This window comes from Podarcis raffonei, chromosome 1 (assembly GCF_027172205.1).
Source record: "Podarcis raffonei isolate rPodRaf1 chromosome 1, rPodRaf1.pri, whole genome shotgun sequence".
NCBI classification, from domain to species: domain Eukaryota; kingdom Metazoa; phylum Chordata; class Lepidosauria; order Squamata; family Lacertidae; genus Podarcis; species Podarcis raffonei.
This window is the reverse complement of record NC_070602.1, coordinates 116,272,929-116,297,613: the sequence shown is the minus strand read 5'-3', so window position 1 is coordinate 116,297,613 and position 24,685 is coordinate 116,272,929. Positions and strand designations below refer to the sequence as shown.

General features: G+C 39.2%; 1 protein-coding gene across 4 annotated transcripts in view; it reads right to left on the bottom strand.

Moving 5' to 3' along the window:
- Positions 1–360: 360 nt before the first annotated feature.
- The window catches only part of OLA1 (Obg like ATPase 1), an 88,216-nt gene continuing 63,891 nt past the window's right edge, over positions 361–24,685 (bottom strand). For all 4 annotated transcript variants that reach the window (XM_053359267.1, XM_053359278.1, XM_053359260.1 and 1 more), the window contains 4 exons: positions 8,899–9,039; positions 8,121–8,217; positions 6,089–6,211; positions 361–888 (listed from right to left, as the gene is read on the bottom strand). In XM_053359267.1, the coding sequence (XP_053215242.1) occupies positions 787–888; positions 6,089–6,211; positions 8,121–8,217; positions 8,899–9,039 (463 nt within the window). In that variant the 3' untranslated portion in view covers positions 361–786. The remainder of the gene's footprint in view (positions 889–6,088; positions 6,212–8,120; positions 8,218–8,898; positions 9,040–24,685) is intronic.

Sequence of the window (24,685 nt, the reverse complement as noted above, 5' to 3'; positions counted from 1 at the left end):
CAAAGAAAGCCATGCTCAAAATATTGTTGCTCAAGTGCTGAAAGTATATGATTTCAGCACACAATCTTTGCCCTCTCTCAAAATCACTTAAACTGTGTATCTTTTTATCGTATTAGCCACCCACTTGAAGGTAGTCTCAATCTACAAATGCATTAACTTTTCTGAGACAAATCATTGGCATCCTAATCATCTGATTCCAATGAAAGGCTCCCTCTTAAGACACAATTGCAGCTGCCCCACACTGACAGTTACTGTTTCATACACATCCCTTAAAATTCTGTAATCAGCATTCGCCAGGCGCCATATCACATTCAGCACACCACATTCAGTCAATACAGACATCCCCAAACACACAGAGGCTGGTTTTGTCAAATGTTTTATTGAGTGTAGACATCTGGAGTACTGTAAAACATGCATTATCTGTAGATTCAAAAAGGAGCAAGCCATATTGTCCTCACTGTCAAACATGTCAGGCTTGGCATATATGATGGAGATTAATGAAGTATCATGAGAGTAATATGGTTCCTGAAAAGCTCCTGCAATTTGGAGTAGTCTTAATCATTTGAAATGCAGAGCTGTTCACATTTAAGTGAACTTGTACATTCACTGGAGGTGTCATAATTCAACTCAAAACAAACACAAGGGGTTTCATTTGTGGGGGTTATTTGTCCTTATGTATACAGATTTTATTTTTGTCTTCAAGATATCCCTATCTAAATTAAAAAAAAACCCATATGCTTTTTAAAGTAACAGAGTTTAATTTTGAGTAATGAACAGATCTGATATTCATTTCTTCTTAGGCTGTTGAGGTGTGTTAAATTTAAAGAAGATAACATCTCCATCTTCAACTATGTAATTTCTGCCTTGCTGTCTGTATTTCCCAGCAGCCTAGAAGAGATAGAAGAATAGATTACGGCATTAAAATGATGCAAGTATTTAAAAAACCACTATTTTGAAATGCAGTGCGTATTTTGAATAAAATACTATCTGCTCAGAAAAACATTTGGTAGCTGCAAACTTCTTGACTTGGGCAGAATTTGATTGACAAATATATAATCACAATTTATTCCTTACTGCTGATAGTGAAAACAACATTGCTTTGAGATTTTCTCATGTAATGTCAATTGTGTATTTGATTTGGGTCCCTCAAAACAACAGCAAGGTGTTATTTTATTTTATATTAAAATAAACAAAGCTATCAGAAGGTATTTTTAAATCCTCCCTACCTCCTCCTTAAAAAAAAAAAAAGAATTCTACAGTTTTCTTGATAAACAGAAGAGCCAGCACTTTAAGAGTTATTTTCAATCAACAAGAGTAAATATGTCTTGACTAAATTGGTTAGGGAAATATATTTCTCTTCCCCTCTGTCAATGAAGCAGCGTGCAATTTGAAAACAGCCAATCCACTTCTTTTCCCAAGGAGGGATGAGGAAACATCATTGGATCCAAAGAACTATGAGTGGAAGGAGAACTCATCTGTGTTCTCTTGCGCTAAAATGAATGGGAGACATATTGCAAATACTATTTCCCAAATATTGGGGATGCATTATTAAATAAGAAACAGTGTATAATGGAAAAAAAACAAGGTTCTTGTGAAGACATTCAAACCATAAATAGATTTTGAGAATGAACATACACTGTTTTACATAGTCGAAAGGTACCTTGAGAGCCAATACAATATCACTTTCAGTTCTCATACTCTACGACAGGGAAGGAAGAACTTATTGACTTATTGGGCCCTGTGATTCCTACAGCATGCTGAGAGGGGAGCATCAAATGAGGAACAGGCAAGGTGAGGACTCAACAAAGGAAGAAGCTTGGTTGGTGCAGATAATAAATTGGTATTTATTATATCTCCTGGAAACAAACCAAATTAAAAAATGGAAGAACAGAATAAGCATCTTAATGTGATGTTGTTAAATACGTGTTGGGGGAAGTGTACCTGAGATCCAGTCTGCGCGCCAGTAATGGATTTTAAGGAAGCAAGTGGGCCAAGATCTACCTCATGAGTTAGCATGGATAGGTTGTAATGCAACCAGAAGCAGATGAAAAGATTTGCATTGATAAATCCACACGGAGCCTGTCCACAAAACTAAATCACACCCCTGCAATCAGTATTTCAGCGAATGAATTTATTATCCAGGACTGATTATTTTTTCTCTATGACCTAAATCATTTTTGCAAACAGTTCTAAGTACTGAAGGGAAAGCATGGACCATTGCAAATAAGGTAAAGAGGCAAAGGAAGTGAATATAATTTTTTAAAAAAACTTTACAATTTAAAGGCAAAACTAGAAACAAGGCTTTCTTATCCAGCAGTTTCCAGAGGCAACTTTTATAACAATCTATTGGCAGGAATGTAAGTAATACAAGTTACAGGCAGACAATAATAACTTTAAGTGTTCTGTGAAGCTAATGGCTTTTCAAAACAAGCTACTTCTTGTACTTCAGCGACAGGAATTATAGAGATCTATAAACTTGCTACTATTGTTCTCAATCTGACATTATGCCATATTGTACGTCCAACATGATACATACAGGTTCTTGATTCGATACCCACTTACACGGGAGAAAGTCCCAGTGAACTCAGTGGAGCTTACTTTTTGAGAAGACTTGTACAGGACTGCACTGAGAAGCATCTCAGAAACAACACACAACACCAGGCTTTCCCAACCTGGTGCCCTCTGGATACTGTTGGGACTACAAATCCCAAGATTCCTCACCACTGGCCATGCTGACTGGGACTGATGTGAGCTGCAGTCCAACAACATTTGGAGAGCACCATATTGAGGAAGGACGCACTATTCTTTGAGCACTGGGTGCTGCAGTAGCTGCCTTTAACCCATGATAGCACATTTATAACTACAGAATTAGTCCAAGTTCTAACTGTTCTAAGTTAATAGTCTTCTACACATTTTATAGATAACGCAGGCATCGCAGTATTCTGACTGCGAAGACTACACCCATGCCAAAAGTCAGGAGAAATTACCGTATTTTTTGCTCTATAAGACTCACTTTTTCCCTCCTAAAAAGTAAGGGGAAACGTGTGTGCGTCTTATGGAGTGAATGCAGGCTGCACGGCTATCCCAGAAGCCAGAACAGCAAGAGGGATTGCTGCTTTCACTGCGCAGCGATCCCTTTTGCTGTTCTGGCTTCTGAGATTCAGAATTTTTTTTTTCTTGTTTTCCTCCTCCAAAAACTATGTGCGTCTTGTGGTCTGGTGCGTCTTATAGAGCGAAAAATATGGTAGTTGAATTAGTGACATGTAGAAAATGCTCTCTACAAATATAAGCTGTGGTCATGGATAAAATTTAAGATTATACAATTCAACGCTTGCATCTGGTGGCCTGAGAGTTCCAATACGTGGGCTTGCATGTGTGTGTTACAGCGTCATTTCACAAGCCACCTTTTCCTATCCCTGAAACCATGTCAGGCAATGCAGAAGGGAAGCCCCAATCTCTCGTAGGGGTTGGCGACTGAGAGGCATATAAAAGTGGATCACTTGGCTTTCTTTATCTCATGTGTGTAACATCCTCATTCAGGTATAGATCCGAAGGTTCCTCACTGTCTTGCTTCTGGGTTTGGCAACCCAGGAGAGCAGGAAGCATCCAGTTGGATGAGGCAACAAGATTTTGTGTACTTCTGTAAGGTTTGGACTATCTGGCCAGGATGAGACATATCAGGCCATCAATAGGCAAGGCTGTTTTGTTAATCCTTCCTCTCTTTCCTACGGGGTGAGAAGGAGGAGGATCTGAGAGAATTGGGGGTGGGGATGTTGAAACAGTAAACCACAACAGGACCTGCCAGCAGCCAACTTTAGATCCCACCAGTAAAACTAGCCGATGGCCAGGAAATTATTAGCTTTTTCTGTTGTAGAGTGGTTAATGTACAAGCATTCTTGGAATAAGCCTGTTTCGTTCAAAGTGTCTGTGTTCATTGCTTTCGCAAAGTGGGCATAGTCACTTTTAATGAAATACATTCTGACATACTAATACAAGTATTATGTATTTTAGCTACCAGTTCACAATTAATTAAAAGTGGCTGTGTTCCTTTAAATTCCCCAGAGGCCATTTAATCCATTTTCATTGCTATCAGAAACACTGACTGGAAAAAAAAATCAATACCCATTTGTGAGTCTTGAGTATGTATTAAACAAGACACGTCTAACCAGTTCATTTGCACTTGAAAGCAGCCATCTGTAGAAGCCAGCTTTGCCTAAGCAGATATGATTGCTAATAATGTGATATCCCTGTAGACTACAAAGCCCACACAGAGCTATTCAGTGTATAGTTCACAGCACTGGCATTAAATTAGTTATGCTGTACTGGTGTTAGACACACACAAAATAAACTTGAAAATCGATCAGCTTCATAACATACAAAGCAACCAACAGCCATGACCACTGTTGTTTCAGCCAAATCTGGGAACTCCCAAAATCAGCTTTGATATATAAACAGAAATAAATAGTGGCCTGTATTGTCTACAATCACAATCTGTTCCAATGTAAAGCCTATGAAAAGTGTAGCTTTCCCAAGCATACATTCCTAGAGCTCTGCATTTTTGAAGTGTACCTTGTTAAAAATTACAGAGGTACCTTGCACGGTTATTTATTTAACTATTCGGATTTCCAGCTTACAAATATTTCGAGATTTGCAGTTTTACAAGATTTCTTTAAGCAAGGCAAATTTATTTAATATTCAGATCAAAACACAGAAAAGTCTTCAGCGAATTTTAGATGATCACAAGACACCTTTTATGAAATATTTTTCATATCTGTAACTAACAGTAATGTGTGTGCTTTGTATAATTTATTATTTGATATATGAATAAGCTTCCTGGCTTCAAAATAATGTGAGATTTATTTATGGCTGCATTTTACTTGTTTGGCTAGGGCTCGATTTCACTTTTATAAGGTGGTTCGCATGCCACAACAAACCAATTATAATGGGATTCCCCTCCCCCGCATCACATACACTTCCCGGGGTTCAAACAGACCTATTAAAGCCCTGCTGCTCAGCACAATCTTCTTTAGTGACACTACTGAGAATAACCTACATTTCAAATTATGTTCCTGCATACCTTAAAAGCTATCAAACAGAAGACAAAGAGATACAATCTTCTAAACCTTTTAATGCATTCTGAAAGAATGCTTTGAATATTGCCAAATTTGAACTCTTTTCTTCTTTTTTACCGTGCTAGCGAACATGATAGGAAAGCCCAAACGAGACCACCTTAAAAGACTGAAAATCTGAACAGTATTGCAACAACCAAAATGTGGTTATTTAACTCCAGATTTAGTAAGCTCTAAATCTGATTGTATCTGTTATTATCTGATAACAACACAGTTATGGGCTGTTAGCAGGGCACAACTTTGGGCACCTAATCAGTTTCTGCCCTCTAGTGTTGGGAAAGAAGATGAAACTCCCCATCTTCATAAAGGTAAGGCAACATACAAACCATCTGTTAGAATAAGTGTTCCCTTCTCATTAATTTATGTGGCTACGATAAAGGAAATAATAATAAAGGAAACAATCAGGAAGTAACGTTCGCAGATGCTACAGTTAGAAGAAAATCTTGCAGCTTACTATACTTCAGAAATTACCTGCTTAATTATGTGTTCAGGTGTTTTATTCAATCCACAAATAGGTTAACCATTTTAACAGAATAGATCATATCCCATTCATGCTGTATATAAAACACATCCCTAAATGTTTGCCAAAGAACTATAGTTTTGTTACACCAAACAGATGTAACAGAACAAACAGATACATATTATCTTTCTTTAACTGTCTGAAAATGATCTAACAACTGCTATATATGCTAGCATTAACAAGTGGTGCAGTTTGCAATAATAAAGTTAAAATGGTTATTATTATTGCCCAGTCTGAAACATCAAGTGTTATTGCTTGCTCTTTAATGTTTACATTTGTCCTAGTAACTGTCATACCATATTATGCCATATCTTTAACTGTATCTTAATTTTTGGCCAAAATGTAAACAGTATGTCTGTGCTCTATTTTTAGCATTGACTTCTCTCCAATAAAGTCTTAAAATAAGAAAATTATGTTAAGGGAAGGATAGGAAGCTCACCTTGACAGCTGATTCTGAACCCCCTTCTTTAAAATCTTCAAATTTCATTACTTCAGCCATAATGAATCCCTTTTCAAAATCAGTGTGAATCTTTCCTGCAGCCTGAGGAGCCTTCGTCCCTTTCTGTCAAAGAGAAAAACCAGGAGAAAATTAATTGTATTTAGGAAGATTGATTGTGCAAGAGAGATTTCTCTATTGTAATGTGCTTTCAAGATCTGCTGAAACTTAGTTACGTATCAGTTAAAACGTCAGGAATCCAAATAGATAATTTTCAGCACTGGGCCACAGACAGACACTTTTAGCAGAGATAAACAAACTGGTATTAAAAAAGGCAGGCTTTGTTTCTTCCTAATGCATATCAACTGCTATATTGATTTTGGATACTGTGTAGGTTTTGCAGGAATTCGATCTTTACAGTGAAAGAGAAATAAACACGTTAAATAACTTTAAAAACTATACGGTCCCAGGTGTTAGTTCAAAATAAATGATTCTGATTATCTTAAAATTCTATAAAAACAATTTATTTACAGCATTGATCCAAAACATGGACATTGTCTAAGCATGAGAACACTGAAATAAAGTATATTAAAAATTAACATTTTAAAGTCATTAAATGGTATATTTAAAATGCGATGTAACAACTGAAACAATCCATAACCACCTATTTACATGCAAATAGCCCTGATATATTTAAATTACGAAGAATGCATTATAATTGCTTCATGTGTTAAACTACAAGGGCATCTATTCTATGCACACACAAGCATGGAAAGAAATTTGAGAAATAATGGTGACCTAAAGGCTGCTTAATAAACCATGTTAAAGTGCTAAGGAGTCTGACACTGTAAAGCATAGTTTTTACAATAAAAGATGTATTGGGTTAATATGGCTACTCACTGATGCTTACCTGACTAAATCTCTCAGCACATTAAATCAAAGATACTTACAATCAGTCTTAAGATAAACCAGCTTTCAGATTTCTAGCAAAGGAAAGGCATTTCTGCTACTCTGTGAGCAAGTGTCTTTGAACACATTATCCTGAGCTATGTCAAAGTGCACCATCAAACTAAATGCGCTTTTATATTTTTCAAAATGATTTAGTGTGCTTGTTGCGAAGTATCTAAATATCTGCAGCATTATTTTAATTTAAAATTTACTGAAGTTGGTCAGGCCAAACCAAATTATTATAAAAAGATATAAAAACAGTACTAATAATATCCATCACATAGCAAACTCAAACTGAAGCAGAAGCATGTTAATGGACAAAAGATTGCATTGACTGTCTTGAAGAACTTATGTTTTCATTAGATCAAAAAGAGAGTTTGTAGTAACATGCATCTGAAAAGAGAGCTACCCTCTATATTAAAATATATTTACATTAAAAAAGCAAACCATTATACAGCTCAGCTTTTACTGTCCTCAGGGAATAAATTAGCCACCCTGACAGTAATCAGTTTACATCAACATACATTTTTAAGGCATATGTAAAGACTTGATATGAACACATAAAACCATCAAAATAAACTACTCCTAAATATTCAAATCTGTATTCCCCCCCCCCAGCAGAACTGTGTACCCGCACAGAGTATAATCATGTTATATTGCTTTTATTGCTGAAAATGTAATCTGAGCAAAGCAAAAGGAGGAAAGAACCACCCGCAACCCAAACAAACTTAGCGAATACAAAATGAAAAGCAACATCAATTTCACTGCAGACAAACCCAGTCACACAGATTAAGCAAGCACAATACTGGTATGTCTTATCTCTGACCACAGGAGGAGGGTAGACAGATTCTACAGGATGAAGAAATTCAGACTATGTAATAGGCAGAATCAATTGTTACCTGCCTCAATCAATGCAGCTCCACTTTCACTGTTCAGCAGCTCACAAATAATTAAAGTTATCCTGGACAAAAACCTCATCTGTAATGACTAGCTAACCGCCACCATGACAAACTTCAAAGTCAGTGATATCAATCTGAATTCAATAGTGTGGAACTGGATATAGCTGATGAATAAGTATGAATCTTACCCTGATGGTCCATGCACGCACTTCATCGGGGCCTGCAGTGAAAAAGTATTCTAGTTGGAGTGCTGCATACCCAGCCTTAATGATCTTTGGTAAAGCACTAAAATAAAATGGAAACAAGGCCATTCAACTTATACACAAGAAAAAAACCTAAATGCCTCAACCATTCCATTTTGGGAGGGGGGAAAGAGACTATCCATTCGAAAGATTCTGAATCTTTCTTCTCATCTCTACTTTTAAGCATACTGATAATTGTAATAAGTGCATAATAAAAGCTCTCAGATGCTATTCTGAAATGGCAGCCATAGAAATCATGCTTGATTTCTTCATAAATTTGGCAAAATGCAGAAAGGCAGCGTTTGGGTCTCCTGTTATTGGAGGACCCCAAGTCGCAAGAGCATTGTTATTTGACTAAAATTAAAACACTGAAATAATTTATTGCTGTTATTCAGAGAAACTAACAGCGACATATTCTCTCTCTCCCCCCAACCCAGCCTCCTCCCTGTGGATGACCAGAGAGTTTTGGTGATCATTCCTTTTAAAAAATATACATAACTAATACCTATGGTATAATTAAAACACTGTACAGAGATGACAGATGACAGTTAAAAACTTAATTTAAAATAAATCTTTTCACTCTGTCTCATGGTAAAGAAAGGAGAAGATTCCCTCTTTATAATGGTAATTACTCTGTCATTTATTATTCTATCAGCGCAAGCAATTAAATTACTGCAAGGAAATAGTTGATAATAAAGTGTAGGGAAAATGAATGCTAATTAACCTTTGTGTCATGTTCTCTTCCAGATACTTCTGTTTCTCCTCAGCACTCATTTCTTGCAACTTGAGTTCCAAGGCCCCACTAAAAGGAATGACCAAGGCGCCTGGGTCATGCTTGTCCACCCACTCTTTAATTTTTATCAACCTGTAGACAAAAAAGGGCACAACATTATCTTGTAGTGCATGCATGACTGTACCACATTCATTATTATCAAGTAGCACATACATATTCATAAGAATTGCACGGTTTTATGATGCCATCTTTTTGTGTATTGCTTTCCAAGGTCAAGGCATTAACAGGCAGCAATTGCTTCAGGTGTACTCCATTAATATTTTACTGTTATCTGCTTTTATTCTCGCACATTATAATCTACATGGAACACGAACGGATTTTTAAACGGGCTCAAAATCTGGCTAGGCTTTGAAAGGGATCTCAAATTAAAGCTGCACATTCGAAATACACTTTAGGTGTGCTCCAAGCGTTGTGTCTTGCTCTCAAAGAAGTAGGACTATCCTAAGTAATCTCATTTGGTTACAATAAAAAAATAAAAAAAATCACACCAAAAAGAGGCTTACTTCCTTGCAGGCCTTCTTTTTATTACTGTTTCCAACTGCCTAGAGCAGCTACAATTTGGAACTGTAAAAATATCGGTGGACAACAGACCAAGCAATATCTGCATTCTGCCACGTGTACTGTATGGCTACAAATGCATTCAGGATCTTTCTCCCAGTACTACCTACATCTCCATTAACTCTACAAGGCACATCCTCTTCACTGTACTACCCCTAAACCTCTCCCACCCCACCCCCAAATATGCTTACAAATGTCATTTAGTAATAGATGAAACCAAGGCCTGTCTAGTCCAGCATCCTGTTCTCACAGTGGCCAACCAGATACTTAAAGAAAACCCCACAAGGACTTGGAGGGCGACAGCGCTCTCCCCACTTGTGCTTCCCAGCAACTCCTATACAAAGGCATAGTGCTGGCTTTGACCTACAAAACCTTAAAACGGCTCAGGACCGAAAGACCTCAAGAATCACCTCTCTCCATATGACCTACCAGGACCTTGAGCAAATTCTCTTAAGGTCCTTCTTCATGTGCCTCCTCTGCAAGAAGTCCAGAGGTCTGGCAACACGAGAACGGGCCTTCTCTGCAGTGGCTCCCCATTTGTGGAACGCTCTCCCCAGGGAGATTCAGCTGGTGCCTTCATTATACACCTTTAGGCACCAGGCCTATGGCCAATTGACATCCGGTGCCTTTTTTAAAATGTGTTGGAGAGGAGGGATTATTGGTTTTTGTTCTTGTTTCCATTGTGTATTTTGTGTCTTTATATTGCGATTTTATGTTGTGAACCACCCTGAGACCTGCAAGTATAGGACAGTATACAAATTTATTAAATAATAGTAATACTGAGAGAGTACACGCTAATAATGCAAGCAGTCTTCGATAATGTCATCCTCCATAAATCACCTGTTAAAATCATCCAAGTTGGTGGTCATCGCTATTATCTTGTGGCAGGTTTTGTATGAAGAAATACATCCTTTCGCCTGTCCTGAATCCTCAGCTTCATTGCATGACCTCAGGTTCTAGCATTTCGAGGGAGAAAAAATTGTCCACTTTCTCCACCTATGAACCATTTTATACATTTCTATCATGTCCGCCCTTCTCCTCCTCCTCTTCTTCTAAACTAAAAAGCCCCCAAAGAATTTCCTCACCAGCCCCTCGACCATTTCAGCTGCCCTTTCCTGCATCTTTTCCAACTCTGCAATATAATTTCTGAGTTGCAAAAAGTAGAACTGTACACAATATTTGAAGTGTGGTTGCACCATGAGATCTGCGTAACAGCATTAGGATACTGGCAGTTTAATTTTCATTTTATTTTCCCTACTGAACTCCCAACACAGAATTCGTCTTTTTCAAAGCTGCCATACACCTGGTCAACATTTTGAATAAACCATCCACCATCTTTTTTCTACTTAGTCACTGTGGTACCAGCAGCTCATGTGCCAGTTTTTGTAACAACCAACAACGTCAATGTTAGACTGCTTGAGCTCCCCACTACAGCTATTACCAACAAAACTGCACCAAAACACTGCATTTTACACTGCTCCTGTTCAGAGTTCTTACCAGTTATAGCCATGCCTTCAACCATAATCCCCTCCCCAACCATTACTATTATTATTATTATTAGTAGTAGTAGTAGTAGTAGTAGTAATTATTGAATTTATATACCGCCCTATACCTGGGCATCTTAGGGCAGTTCAGAGAATAATTAGTATTCTGTGCCAAGTGAACATTCTGTTCTCAATGGGCTGCTTTTGGGAGTGTTCCCCTCTTAGGCTTTATATGCTAAACTAGCCCATTATTACTATTATTATTATTATTATTATTATTATTATTATTATTATCCACCCTATAGCTGCAGGTCTCAGGGCGGTTCACAGGATAAAATCAGAATATAAAACCACAAAATACATAATCAAAATAAAAACAACCCAATAACCCCCCCTTGCACTTCAATATGCAAAATACTTCATTATCTATGGCTATTGTCTTGCATGCCAGATTAAACAGCAATAACCAGTATTAGTACAATAATGCATATATGGCAAAACAAATATATGAGTGTAACATTGATGCTAAGTTGGTTCCGTGGACTAGATTAAAACTTTTTAACTTCTGGTGATGGGGATAAGAAACACAACATTCCTCCACAAGCAAAAATGTCAGTGTGAAAATGGCGCTTGGTTATAAACAAAGACAATATATTAGGATATCAAACAGCTTGCACTCCAGTCCAACAGGAGGAAGCTGTGAGCAAACACATTTCCACTTGAAAACTTCCCTGCCACTTACGTATAAGGCTGCTAATGGAGCACGTTATGATCACCAGCAGTACAACCAGGTGAAGAACACTATACATGCCCGTCCTCAACAGCAAACTAGGTTCAGGCACAGCCTATCCCCTGACCTACTTGCCTATACAGTGATGAACACAATTCTGCATGCCATCTTCTAGGCTACCACTGGCCAATCTGGTCTTTCCATAGGTTTAACTCCATGTTAACTCCATTTACCTCCCATGTGTCCAAAAAAACCCACAACCCTGTAGGGCTCTAGGCTGGGAAGGCTGATCTAGGCTGTGGAGAGAGTAATGGGCAAAATGGCCTCTTGCACCACTTGTGGTTTGCCTTGGACAATGTCCAAATCCTGCCAGAAAACAAGCGATCATCAGCGGCCAGCTTAGTAAAAAATAATAGCCAGTTGACTACAGAGGAAAACAGAAGGCTTGTTGGCCTTCGGAGACAACAGCAGGTACAAATGAGTCAGCACCCTGTAAATTAATAGCTGCTAGTGGCCAAGCAGGACCCAGCGCAGGTACAGGGACATCAGAGGCCTGGAACGATGCTTCCAGTTGGTAAAAAGATTCACACTAGGATGAAGCTCAGACACATTATACACCGCTTCATTTTCCTGGTTGCCAGTTAGCTGTGGGAAACAAGACTTTGTTCGTCTCATGTTGCTGCTGAACTCCACAGAATTCACATTAGTGGAGACAGGATGCTTGTAGCATAGTACAGAATCAATTCAGATGTAATTTAAATGTAGTTGTCTGAGGATTAAGACTAGATATGTGAGGGTTGTAATATTGTGGATGTTACACACGCTTTGAAATATAAGGAAGCAAGCCACATACAGGCCTGAAGCGAGTTTTATTTAGATTTTTAGACCTATTAATTTTCTGGACTATGGGTTTTATGCTATTTTGGTAACCTGGTTTGAAACTGTGGGCATGCAAACCTTTAAATAATTCATGCAAATGTCAAAATAAATGAAACCACAAGTTCATCAGTTCTCATTTGTCAAAGAAAATAGCGGGAGATCAGAGCTATTATAAGATTAAGTGTACGGTGGACAAAGAATACAGAAGTTCCTTCAACAGTTTGCACACGTGTGTTACATAACGCTGTCCTTTCGTTACTTGTGCAAATGCCCAGTCCATAGTTTTCAATGCTCTTTGTATTGCATTGCTGCTTCCTCTCCAGTATATTGGAAGGACACAGTTTAGCACCAAAGACAGTTACTGAGACATTGTTGGCATTTTAAGAATTTAACAGCAGCTTTATTTTATAGGTATGACAGCTTTGGTCTATAAAATAATTGGATAGCAAAAGTCCCCACACCTGCAATTTCATAACACCCCCTCACACGGCAATAGCCAGCCCATGCATTCCAAGTCGAGGGCCTCACGGTTCCTTTCCAGAAAGTTTGTTGTTCACCCAGGACACTGTTTGCAGCTCTGCACAGTCTTCTTGGAGCAGCCGCCTGCACACTGTGGCGCTGCGGTGGGGAGAACTCACTGCTGAACGTGCACACGGGGAATGTGAAGAAAGCTTTGCATGGGCTAATGACGATGCTGCAGGCCCCAACAAGGGGGTCAGGGGTGCAGGACAGCATGGCAAGAGGTCTAAACTAACTTCGATGGAGCAGCTTTCATTTTAGTTCAACATGTGTGGGGCAGCAGAATTTCATCCCAAGCTACCAGATTGCCATTCTACTAAAAAAAAAATCCCTAATAATGTGCAGAGGTATGCAAGCATTTATTTTGGGTTTTTATCAATGTGCTATGTTTTTATACTAATTGAGATAATGTACCATGTGGCCACATCTAAAAGAAAGCACAAAACATAAAAGCAAAAAGCAGTTTAAATATATTTCTAAAATTCAATACAGGTTTTTGTTTTCTAAAAATGGTCATCATAACTAAAACTAAGAATGCTGTGGAACAAGATAAGAAATAATTACTTTGGCTAAAACACCAATTCCGAATAATAATAGTGCTACACTCATTTTAAGGGCTTTTCTGTCGAGTCCTTAGAGAGATTATTTGCATTCCTCAGGTATTCTATTGTACAATTCAGATGAATAAAGACTTACAAATCATTCCTCCACTGCCAGTGAGAGACTTTGATCCAGTGAATACACTATTGTACCTTAACTATAATTGGCAAAAAACCTGACAGTGTGTAGAGCATCACAAGCTTAATAACAAAGGAGAATATCTCAGAGTGTTGACAGATGATCTTCATAATGCAGAAGCAGAGCTGGTACATTTTAGCAATAAATGAGCATGGAGGTCTAAAGGTCTCTGAAGTGACTGACATCAGACCTGCCACTAGCTCAGTACACAAATAGGGTACTGCATCATCCTGTAAAGACAGGTTCTTTGCTTGCACATCTCACTTTTGGGCCTTTCAGTGTAAAATAAAAAATAGTTTAAAAGATGCATTACAGAATACTCATAACATTAATATAAACTAATGAAACTAAAATGGAAGGTGGCTGTCTCTAAGCAGCAATCTCTTATGTTTAGGTCAACAAAACCACCATTGTAAAGGATACTTATCCAAAGCTATGTTGATATCAAACAACACCAACATATCACCACTCTTAAGTGTAGTGTAGTCCATTGGATAGTCAAACAAGCAAAAAACTGGATAGTCAAACAGGTAGTCCGTTCCATCGTATCTACTCCAGAAACCAGTTCTGGGTTTTTCTAATAAGAATGACTAAATAATTAATTATTATCTAATAATAATAACTAAAAGGATTCATTGCCCAACATCATTCTTTGCACTATGAAAGAGAGCATAGCAATCGGTCAGAGAGAAGGCAAAAGGCATTTAGTTTTCCATGTATGCTACACAGTGAAGCATCACTTGCCCTGGATTGCAAGACTTGAGCCTATCCATTTGCCAGAGTGAACTTCTAGCTCTTTGGCTCCACGCATCAACCCAAAAAATCTGTTTACCAAACTTCATCTAAAAATGCTAACACCAACTCCGTAATCAACTCACTTCTGCAGACACAGTTATATTATTTTCTTTTCCAGATAAATACAGCAGTTTGAATCAAAGGGGTTCTGGAAAATGCAGATAATGTAGACTTAAGAGGTCTCTTCTCACACTCAAAGAATGTCAAGTTTTTTCTTTCTCTCTCTCTCACTCTCTTTTTTTGCTATGTTCTTCTTTGTAGTGCTTCAGTCTTTGCCTCCCTGCACAACTGCTTTGAAGTACAAGGCAGTGCAAAATGGGGCTCTTTAAGGTTTTATGGCTCGGCACTTGAATGCTTTCAGCCACACCCAGTTCCAGACTCCTACTTCCACAATCGTAAATAAAAATGTCAGAAGTAAACGAAAATAGGAAACTATGATTCCTGATGTGCTCCTAAAGTGTTTAGAAATGAAAGGAGGCCCTGGGATTTGACTGTAAAAGATTAGTTAAAACCTAGAATAAACTGGTTCTGAACCACTCAAAACTCTGTACACTTACAGAGGTATCTGGTTTGTTGAAGTGTCAGTGATACTATCATCCCCTCAAAGCCTTGAGTGTTCAGGGAAGCCATGCATGTCTAGTGACATCATCAGACAGTGCCTTTTCTCACCTGCTTTTTCTGGAGTTGAGCCAGAACATATTTGCATGTCCACCCCGATCAGAACCCAGAAATCTGGTCAAAAATTCCATTAAGGTAGAATTTTGCAACATTTCTAGAAGCGTTTAGAATTAATTTTTTAGTTTTTGTCCCCTTGTCTAAGCGGCATGAGACACCCAAGAGGCAATTTTGCTCATTTACATGCATTTAATGAGTGGAAGAGATATAGGACAGAAGGTAAGAGTACGATCCTTAAAAGGAGGAAAGATATATCTAATATTTGCTCAAAGGCAATCTCATAAACTGAAGCTTAATTCCTGAACAGAGTCAGTTAATGATTTTGACACATTTTCACCTATACAAATCAAATCATCCTCAAAACCACGCCAAAGAAGAGAAACTATTGGCTTTGGAACAAGGCACAATGAAGTAAAATAGATTATGACTACTAGATATCTGTCAGAAACTGAAAATGGATTTTCTTGTTGCACTTCTGCAGATCTTATGAAAACACATACAAAACAGTAAAAAGCAAAGATTGGAAAGCTCTAGTCTTTGCTGCTTTTCTGCTTTATAAGGATCAAGGACAGTAAGCAGATAATTATACCATTTAGGAATCTTCTGTACTTGTGCGAGTTTCAAAGTTATGAAGTAAACATTGAAAACCTGTCTCTTCAGAGCGAAGCCTTAAATGTATAATTTCAAAACATTTAATTTTTAAATTTAATTTATGCTGCTTCAATATTTCAACAGAAATCTGGAAATAGTTTGCACTGGGGATAATGGCATGAGAAAATGAGAAGCAAAGGGTTTTAACATGGCTGCCTAATACTTATTTACATATGCAAACACTGGTGTTTGGACAGACTCAGAAGGTATCTTAAAAGTTGTACTGATTAAACCATTTTGAGAACTCCAGAAGGGAAGCAGTGTGCAAATAATGATCATAGTACTGTATTTCTGAGTGTTCTTCAAATGCTGCCCCATGTGAAGTACTTCACAGTAGTCCAGCTTGGATGTAACAAGTACATGCATGGCTGAAGCTAGGTCTACTTTCCATAGATAGGCTGTTTTGATAGCATAAATAATAATTAATTTTCATCTTAGACGTTTCTGATCCAGGATTCCCCCGTTCCCTGATGCAGTGAGCCTCCATATTGTCTTTCTGAAAAGGGGTGTAAGATTTGACAATTCCACAAAATATGGAGCTGTGTTTTGGGGATAGAATATATATAAGCTGCTAGGATTCTATCTAGTGTGTGGATCTTTTAAAGCCCTATGGGCCGCACCCCGACATAATGCTATCCTCAGTCTCAGATGCAATGGCTTGAAAATTAGCCCACTTGCCAAATCCAGCTTCTGGCTGATACACAAGTTTAGTAGTATACACCCAGCAAATCTCCCAAGAATAAAAGCAGGTGGCCACTGAACAACCCAATGGATTCCTTCACTGTATTTCTTCGAAGGTCAGCAATTAAACTCATGTAGAAGCAACATAAACAGGCTACCCTGGCAGCAAAGCAAAGACTGTGTTATTATAGACATGTTCTTTAGTGATAATGGATTGTATCCAAAGCAACGCTAAGAAACTTGTTCTATTAGCAGAAGGATTTACGCTCTCCTCTCTCCTCCCCCAGTGGCCCTTAAATCTGTTCCCACATCCCTCCAAAGCAGATTGGGGGAGGGTTTGGTGAGTTCCATTGTGCAAGCGTAAATCTTTGTGCTAACAAAACAAGTGCACTGGATGCCACTCACTGTCCATCCTTATAACTTGTTAGTTCCATATAAGCCTGCTCCATATAGTCATAGTCTTTGATATAAATATTTCTAAACAATCAAATGAATATGCTGGTTCATACATTCACCAGATTCTAGCGCTTAATTCAACATGGTGGAGCAGAATGATCTCCTTCCTTCCACCATTCAAATAACTTCCTGTGTCAACTGCAGCCTCCATATGGATAGCCAATTCCATAAAAATGTTTCTCTCTCTTCCGCACCTTCTTGAGGTAGACAAACTTTGGAAATGGCATTTCCATGAAGCCTAGAAAGTGGTCAGGGGAAATCATCCATGCGGTGGATTATCATGATGTACACTCCACTACCCTATTTCAGTGCCTGCTCCTGATGAATGCATGATCGCTGGGCTCAATCTCAATGGAATCTTAAACAGGAAGTCATGAATGTTGTTGGCATTATAGCAATTACAAGAATATTAATCAGCGCAAGGGTTGTATCATTGGAGACGAAGAGTCAGCTACAGCTATTACATTTCGGAGACATACTCCTCCCAAGATCCATTTTTGGTATAAGCAAATAGTGCACCCAATTTGTTCATTTCTTTTGGTTGGATCATTTGTCCTTATTTTGCCCCCCATGTCCGGTACTTCTGGGTTTTAAGTACATAAATTCCAGGAGGAAGCATATTTAGAATTCTTCATTCATGCTTCCCTCCTCAATGCAACAAAGCAGACATGGTGGCAGTACCAATACTGGAGATATACTAATCCCCAGTTCACTAAAAACAAACAAATTAAAGCTTAAGAACACTGAAAGTGTACCAGAGCAGCTCATCAGGTAATGAACTAAAGTTATGCTCACACATTCTACATCTTTTTGAATTGCTAAGGAAGAAAACAAAGATGACCTGTTCCTATACCTTTGCAGTTTGCGCATTATAAACTTTGTTTGCTAATTTACCAGCAAAGGCGCACACTTGAAAGTCTTGAAGTTGATGATACACCTACTGTACAAGCAAGCAGTATAATTACATAATAGGCTGAAATAGCTTCGCAACAATATACCATTTTTAAAAAACAAAACAGCAACAACCTGCTGTATAATTACTAAAATACTAGAATGCTCTAGCTGAAATTCAAGCTTATGAAGAAGAGTATACAGCAAAAAATGTTTTTAAAATCTCAACATAATGCAAGTGTTGACAGTGTCTGCCTAAACACAAATTGCTAAGTACATCCACGTTTCAAATGTCCCCCCCCCTTGTTGCACTTAATTTTCCTCTTGCATATAGATAATTGGAAGGAAAATTTATAAACGTAATGATATTTGTAAGTACAGTGGAACCTCGTGTTACATACCGCCCTCCTTACAAATGCTTCGGGTTACAAATTCTACTAACCCGGAAGTAGTTGCTCCCGGTTGCGAACTTTGCCCCAGGATGAGAACGGAAATTGTGTGGCGGCGGCAGCAGCAGCGGGAGACCCCATTAGCGAAAGCGCGCCTCATGTTAAGAACAGTTTCGACTTAAGAACGGACCTCCGGAACGAATTAAGTTCACAACCAGAGGTACCACTGTATACACAAAGTTTAAAATATATAGAGTAAAAAGGTTTCCCTTCAAGTTTTTTTTAAAACAGTTTGTTTACAGCTACAAACATTAACAAATCATGGTTACAAACATGAAGAGTAAAAATAAGTGCTCAGACATCTTTTTATGCATTCTTCTGTGTGAACGTTCTTATGTATAAAAAGTGAAGGGCACAAGATGGAACTCTAGAGAATCTCCATGCAAACTGCAATGGGCCCAAGCAGCAGACTCCAGAAGTGGAAGGAGAGGAACCAGTGTGTCATTGCACCTCCAATTCCCAAACCACAGAGCTGGTCCAGGAGGATGCCACGGTCAATGGGATCAAAATCCATTGAGAGTTCAAGGAAAACAGTGTGCCTAAAGTGATTTCAGGCCTGAAGCCAGGCTGAAAGGGATCTAGGTAATCAGTTTCATCCAAATACATCTGAAACTGCATAGCCACCACTCTCTTGAGCAACTTGCCCCAAAAGAGCATATGTGATTCAGTGAAAAATGACATACATTGAAAGGTCCAGATTACAATACTCGCTACGAGCTGCTTGAATCATTTTACCTAGGCTTCACAGCAGCTGCATTCTAATGTCATGATGGCTGATTTTGTTGGGAACAAACCTAGGGCAAACCTTGTGTTTGTGAGCATCTCCATCCCTTCTCCAGCATCATTATGAAGAGTTCAGAAACTTCAGCTTAAGTGATTATCTACAGCTTGCCATATTACAGTGGTACCTCTGGATGCGAACGGGATCTGTTCCGGAGCCCCCATTCGCATCCTGAAGCGAACGCGACCCGCGTCTGCGCGTGCATGGGTCATGATTCGCCGCTTCCGTGCATGCGCGTGACGTCATTTTGAGTGTCTGCGCATGCGCGAGTAGCAAAACCCGGAAGTAACACACTCCGTTACTTATGGGTTGCCGCAGAGCGCAACCCAAAAATGCTCAACCCGAAGCTACTTCAACTTCGAGGTATGACTGTATTCTACAATAGGCGCTGTGGGTTAAACCACAGAGCCTAGGACTTGCTGATCAGAAGGTATGGCGGTTCGAATCCCCGCGATGGGGTGAGCTCCCATTGCTTGGTCCCTGCTCCTGCCAAGCTAGCAGTTCGAAAGCAACACAGTGCAAGTAGATAAATAGGTACCGCTCCAGCGGGAAGGTAAACAGTGTTTCCATGCGCTGCTCTGGTTCGTCAGAAGCAGCTTAGTCATGCTGGCCACATGACCCGGAAGCTGTACGCCGGCTCCCTCGGCCAATAAAGCGAGGTGAGCGCCGCAACCCCAGAGTCGGTCACGACTGGACCTAATGGTCAGGGGTCCCTTTACCTTAATCTTAACTGTGGGCTGCTTGGAACAAGGCAACTTCAGGCCATGAGTTATCAACAAAACATAGTTAAGAATAACCACAGTTTAGGTTTCAGAGATAACACTACACTGTAGTTAACTGAAAACGGAAAGAAAAGTTTCTGAGCAACCACGCCAGAGGAGAAGCAGCGCTAAGGTTTGTTGCTGTCATGATAAACCACATAACAGCAGACTGCAACCAATGGTCAAATGTGCACGTAAGCCAATAATTGTGGCATAATAAAAGCATACTGAACATGAGCTATAGGCTGGTGTGTGCAGCTCAATCACTTCCATTTCAGTCGTCCACTGGTGTGTAAACTAACTGGACAGAGGAAAGTGTAGCCTTAAAACATGGTTTATTGTTGGATGCACAGAAAACAGCTCCTGCACAACTATGCATTATAAGAAAAGGTTCTTGGCCATTACATAAATTATAAACACTCATAATTATCCATTATTAGGACAATAAAAGTGTAAACTATGAAAGATAACTTAAAACTAAATTTTCTGAACACAATACTTTAAAACACTGAATGACCTTTTGTTTCTATCATGTATAGAATTAGTCAAATTTCTGTTGTCCCTTAATAAAAGCACAGTATAAATGCTTTCTATCCCTCCAACCTAACAGTCAGAATTACAGAAACTGAAGGTGCAATTCAATGTAGTGATTCATAGGTTCTCTAATAGAAAGATTCAGCAGTTTTCAATCAAGACCTTTATTCCTTCTCTGAATAAATGATGCCTGAAATTTTTATTCTTGTTCTAATGGAATTTCAATGGCCTTCACTGCAAATCTACTGGAAATTTTCGCATATTAAGTAGAAAAAATTAAATGATGTTAACCACATTTTAATGTGATTAAGTCTGACAGGGTCATTATTTCTGCTAATCATTCAGTTTAAAGAGCTCAAACAAAAGTTTATAACAGACAAGCTTTTTAATTGTGTATTGACTGTATAAGAGAATTTAAGGCCACTAAAAATATAGATTCATTGCATTTCACATGTATAGACCCAATAATCTCTTACTCTCTTGGGGTGGGGGGATAAAAAAGGACTTAATGGCGTATTTACTTCTACACTACCTTTCCATATAATGTGTGTGTGTGGGGGGGGGTGTTTTCAGAAAGGGTATGCTTTTCAGTATTGTGCTATATTCAAGTCCTTGGCTTTTTCTTTTAAACTACTGTAAGAATTGCCCTGCTGAATCAAATGAAGGGTCTACTAGTCGAGCACGCACAACGGATAGTAAGATGTACTGAGGTAGCCAGTATTTCCTCAGCATTTTGATAATCAGGATGCCTTGCCTCTGACATAGACCTTCCATTTTTAAGCAATCATACCTAATGGCCCTGGGTAGCCTTTTTCTATATAAATTTATTTAGTCCTAAAAAAAAACCTGTTTGTGATAGTGCCCATTCCCACATTCTGTGCCAGTGAAACTCCTATTTTAGGTATGCATTGAATATTAGCCCTGAATCACACCATCCTTGTTCTCAATTCAGGTAGGTAGCCGTGTTGGTCTGACGCAGTCAAAATAAAAATAAAAATAATAAAAAATTGTCTAGTAGCACCTTATAGACCAACTAAGCTTGTTCTGGTATAAGCTTTCATATGCATGCACACTTCTTCAGACACACCATTGTATTTTTCTTCTCACACAATCCACAGTGCTATAAGTATCTATTATACACCCAATTGTCTTTTTTTTAAAAAAAACACTATAATGCCCCAACATCTTAAGACTTTTCTTCACAGCAAGTGAGCTCTGGAAATTTCATTTGCTCTAATCTGTCCCTTCTCTGTCCCTATTTCTGAGGCCAGCTTGCAAAATGGACATAACTCCTGAACACGTCCTTCGGTAGATGAGAGAAGCCAAAACTAATACAAGCAAACAGGACAGGATTGTGCTCCGATAACCTAAGCTTGCTATATCTTAAAAAGCAGAGACATCACCTTGCCGTCAAAGGTCTGTATAGTCAAAGCTATGGTTTTCCCAGTCGTGATGTATGGAAGTGAGAGCTGGACCATAAAGAAGGCTGATCACTGAAGAATTGATGCTTTTGAATTATGGTGCTGGAGGAGACTCTTGAGAGTCCCATGGACTGCAAGAAGATCAAACCTATCCATTCTGAAGGAAATCAGCCCTGAGTGCTCACTGGAAGGACAGATCCTGAACCTGCGGCTCCAATACTTTGGCCACCTCATGAGAAAAGAAGACTCCCCAGAAAAGACCCTGATGTTGGGAAAGATTGAGGGCGCAAGGAGAAGGGGACGACGGAGAACGAGATGGCCGGACAGTGTTCTCGAAGCTACCAGCATGAGTTTGACCAAACTGCGGGAGGCAGTGGAAAACAGGAATGCCTGGCGTGTTCTGGTCCATGGGGTCATGAAGAGTCAGACAGGACTAAACAACAACAACAACAACAACAACAATTTAAAATTTTCAGCAAAGTCAAAATTTTATGGCGACCCAAGTATAGCATCAACTGTATTACTCCTCTTTTATAAAGACTTGTCATCTACAAGTCCACTTGTAAGGGGGCTGACCTAGTGAGAAGTAACATATTTAATATTTGTTATTAAATAATAAATTTAGTTAATAGTTCTATAAGGCCACACTTGCAGTAGGAATTATTAGGTAAATGCAGTTAATTCCATTCACATGTTACTCTTCCATCAGAAGGTGAAGAAACAGTCTAGTTCATGTGACTACATTATCCACACACATGCAGCAGCACAGTGAGAACACACCCTCTCCCATGCCCCCTAGGTCTAGGTATGAAGGGAAGATTTTAAATATGTCAATGAGTCATAAAACTTCACAGCTGCCATCTTTGGGGGGGGGGAGAAGGAATGATTCAAATATCAATATGCTATCATAGAAGTGTATGGCTGGAAGGGATCCCAAGGGTCATGTAGTCCAATCCCCTGCAAGGCAGGAATCTCAACTAAATCATACATGACAGCTGACCACCCAACCTCTGCTTAAAAATCTCCAAGAAAGGAGGGTCTGTTCCACTGTTAAACAGCCCTTACTGCCAGAAAGTTCTTCCTAATGTTTAGTTGACATCTCCTTTCTTATAACTTGGAATCCACTGGTTCAGGTCCTAGCCCCCAGAGCAGGAGAAAGCCAGTTTGCTCCATGTGACGCCCCTTTATATATTTGAAGATAGCTATCACATATCCTCTCAGTCTCCTTTTCACCATGCTAAACATACCCAATTCCCTTAACCGTTTCTCATAAGGCTTGGTTTCCAGACCCTTGGATCATCTGTCTTTCTTGGTTGCCCTCCTCTGCACATCTTCTGTAATGGAAGGTGAAGCAATGAACTAATTCAGCTTCTTTACTACAGGGGAAACTCATGTTACGGACAGGATCGGTTCCGGAGGCCCGTCAGTAACATGGAACTGACGCAAGCCGAAGTGCCACATCTGCGCACAGTGCAATTTAACCCTTCTGTGCATGCGGGAGCGGCAAAACCCAGAAGTAACCTGTTCTGGTACTTCTGGGTTGCCGTGGGACGCAACACGAAAACATATAACCTGAAGCGGATGCAACATGAGGTATGACTATACAGTGGTACCTCAGGTTACATACGCTTCAGGTTACAGACTCGGCTAACCCAGAAATAGTACCTCAGGTTAAGAACTTTGCTTCAGGGTGAGAACAAAAATTGTGCCCTGGCGGCACGGCTGCAGCAGGAGGCCCCATTAGCTAAAGTGCTGCTTCAGGTTAAGAACAGTTTCAGGTTAAGAACGGACCTCTGGAACGAATTAAGTACTTAACCCGAGGTGCCACTGTATTTGCTGTTTAATAGACTTAACTGCCACCAGCTATTACTTGTGTCTGGTACAAATGATAAGTAATGACTAGCAAGCAAATCTTACAACAAAAAGTTACTCCCCCCTGATGCTCACCTGGGTGGGAGCTTCTCCTTGCCAATACCAATTGTTTTTAATCACATCTGTTGCCCTGTGTAGTTTCCACTGAAGACTGCTGCTGAATTGCAGCCCACGCGCTTCAATTTAGAAAAGGCTACCTCCGGCACGCAGTTATATGTGGCTACCACCTAAGTAGCAGGTAGAGAGAGACAAGCACATAGAACACAAAACATATCATCTGGCTATGAAAAGATTGCCAGGGGGTGAGGTGGGGGGGGAATTCCACAGATGGCTAATATCACATATTTTTATTCCTGGTTTCAGGTGATGGTCTCTTGCATTATACAGCCATATAAAACAGTTGCTATGAAAGACTTAATGATGCAATACAGCAACTTATTACACCTACACTTTCATAAATATGCTTAGAAAAGTAATAAAACGTGAAAATTTGTAGCTCAGACAACATTATTCATCCTTATCCATCCATAGCATTCCAACAGATTCAAAACAGGATTACACATGGCTGCCTGACTACAAGCACATGCCAGTTCTCATCTTTTGCCTTCCTAGGGGAAAAAAGTGGTGATAAAATGAATGAACGTACTCATTCAGGCACTGAATACACATTTAATGTATTATGCAAATTATCAAGCAATATTTCAGATTCTATCAGTGCAATACCCAAGAATGGATTCCTATAGTAGTAGTCTAGGGCTCTGGTATTGTTACTGATTTGCTATTGTGCCGAATACAGCATGACTCATTGCAGAAGTGCTGAAACCATCTTGGTCATCTTGATAG